The sequence below is a fragment of the Callithrix jacchus genome, chromosome 6, assembly GCF_049354715.1.
Source record: "Callithrix jacchus isolate 240 chromosome 6, calJac240_pri, whole genome shotgun sequence".
In the NCBI taxonomy this organism is placed as follows: Eukaryota; Metazoa; Chordata; class Mammalia; order Primates; family Cebidae; genus Callithrix; species Callithrix jacchus.
In genome coordinates this window covers 154,906,915-154,909,309 of record NC_133507.1, presented here as the reverse complement: position 1 = coordinate 154,909,309, position 2,395 = coordinate 154,906,915, and the positions used below count along the sequence as shown (strand labels likewise).

Here is a 2,395-nt window from a genome sequence, read left to right as displayed (position 1 = left end):
GAAGCATAGTCCAAGGTTTATAAATCACTTTCCGGAGACCCGCCCTCGCCAACATGGCGGCGCCCCACAGGGGCGGGTTCGTTCGCTTCGCTTTTTGGCCAAGGCGGGGGTCTGGGCTTCAGGCAGTAAGTTGGGCAGGCGGCCGGGAATCCTGGGAGGGACGTGGGAAACGTAGGGACAGTGTTGGTGGCACAGCTTGAGGATGGCGAGGCGAGAGGCGGCCCAGGCCTGCCTGAGGACGCGGCGCTCTGCTAGTGTAGGAGCAGTGGTGTCGGGCCACCGGTATCTGCCTTTTCGCACCTCTGGGCCTGTGGTGGCTTGGAGAGCTCCTGCCTCCGCCGTAGGAGTTGGAAGTTTAGGAATGCAGTCAACGAGCTCAAGGACAGACTCTCGAGTTGTGTTTTTTGTAGTTCTTCTGAGGAAAAGAAAAAGTAATTGCATTTCAGCGCTACCTGTCACTTGGCACCTGTGCTAGGCGCTTTACATTTCTCATCTCCAAGTGACCCTCCGCCACACCCGACGTGAAACCTTGAACAAGTCACCTAGGTCCCCAGGGATAGCGATGGGGTTACTGGATACATTTTGCAAGGCCTTTAGGCTCGATAATTTTAATGGTAGTGTTCCCCGCCTTCTCCCGTGAACTTCATTCTGGACCAACAGCTTCAAGACTGTACTAAACTGCTCTTAAAAAGTTAACTTGATTCTTTTAATTAACTTAAGTGTCATAATCTGGTTTATAGTACTGAAGGGTGTGACAAGCAGAGATTTTAGTGAGTGATTCTCGGAATCTAGGGTTGGCTTTGCCATCCCAGCAGCGGATTAGCCGTGGTGACAGGTTTTCTTTTTTGAAAAAATTAGTGATGTGAACGTGCCTTTGAAAAAACATATTACTTACTGTGAGCCAAACCCTGTACAGTAAGCGCCCTTCTTTCGTTATGTCATTTGACAGTTTAAGTGACCCTAGGAGACAGACAGTATCCCATTTTACACATAAGAAAACAGATTCAGATTAAGCACATATTCAGGATCACACAGGTAGTTAGGATCCTGACAGAGATGAAAAAATCTACATCTTCCTACCTCCAAAACCCAACTGCTGACATAGAAACAGTTGTATGTTCTAAGAAACAACAAAATCGACTCCCAAGTGTAAGGTAGGGAGATTTGGGGAAAATTTATTTTAAAAATAAAAGCATTTATATAATATGTCACTTTTTTTTTTTTAAGGGTAGTATTTAGTTTCACAATGTTTGGGAACCTATTTGAGGAGGATTATTCCACTGTGTCTAATAATCAGTATGGAAAAGGGAAGAAATTAAAGACTAAAGTTCTGGAGCCACCTGCTCCTAGAGAATTTACCAATTTAAGCGGAATCAGAAATCAGGGTGGAACCTGTTACCTCAATTCCCTTCTTCAGACTCTTCATTTCACACCTGAATTCAGAGGTATGCTATGTTACATGCATTTGATTAGCAGTATGTACTGTCATCTTTCCATGTAATTAATTATGCAGAATCACAAATAGACCAATTATCTTAAAAATACATTCCACAGTATGTGTTTATTGTTGCAAATGTAAAATTGGTAATTCCCTCTGCAGAAAAATGTGAAGCTTAATCTTAAATATATCCTGGGTGATTACAATAATGTTTAGTAAAAAAAAAAATCGATATATTTCTTTTCTAATTCCTATGAAGTGCAACATAAAGACAATTGTCATAAGTATCAGTCTTTATTATTGTTACATTGTTTGTATTTTTGAGTTTTATAATTTCTGCAGAATAACAAACACTTAAGTCAGAGTTATCCAAACAATTATATCTACCTTTTGGAGTGGGGAAGGATGTCATATTATTTATATGGATCTGCAGTTCATATGTCTTCCTGAAATCTAGAAAGCTCACACCCTCATCTGATCTCACCTGAACTTGTTTAGCTTCAGAACCAGACCTGGTGTGAGGCTATTTATAGTTTTTAGTTATCTCATGTGGGTGAATATTCATACATTCATTACAGGAATATTAATCTGCTTGATCAATGGAAACTGTCCCAGACCCTGCTGGAAATGTAACATTTTATATATATATATATATATGAATGAAACACTTTTTTCATATTGTCTTTATAAACTGGAAATTCTGAATTCCAAAGACCCAAAGGTTTTAGGTAAGGGATTGTGTGCAAGAAACAGGCCCCAACTCAAATTAGCTAAATTTAAAAGTGGTGTTATTATGAGAATATAAGGGATCTTTGAGAAATCAACTACAAGAAGCCAGCCTGACCTCGTTGGACCCTTGATTTTTTGCCCCTGTTTCTCTCTACATATTTCTTTCATATCTCATCTCTGCAAACCAGCTTCCTCCACAAGGGTCCTAGGGTCTGTATTCCCTTGATC

The 2,395-nt window shown here is 40.7% G+C and overlaps 1 protein-coding gene across 3 annotated transcripts in view; it reads left to right on the top strand.

The window, feature by feature from the left end:
* Positions 1–47: 47 nt before the first annotated feature.
* Positions 48–2,395, top strand: part of USP40 (ubiquitin specific peptidase 40) — an 89,305-nt gene continuing 86,957 nt past the window's right edge. For all 3 annotated transcript variants that reach the window (XR_013519163.1, XM_078328853.1, XM_008999719.4), the window contains exons 1-2: positions 48–125; positions 1,228–1,445. Coding sequence is in view for 1 of the 3 variants with exons in the window: in XM_008999719.4 (XP_008997967.1) it covers positions 1,247–1,445 (199 nt within the window). In the remaining 2 variants the exon portion in view is untranslated. The remainder of the gene's footprint in view (positions 126–1,227; positions 1,446–2,395) is intronic.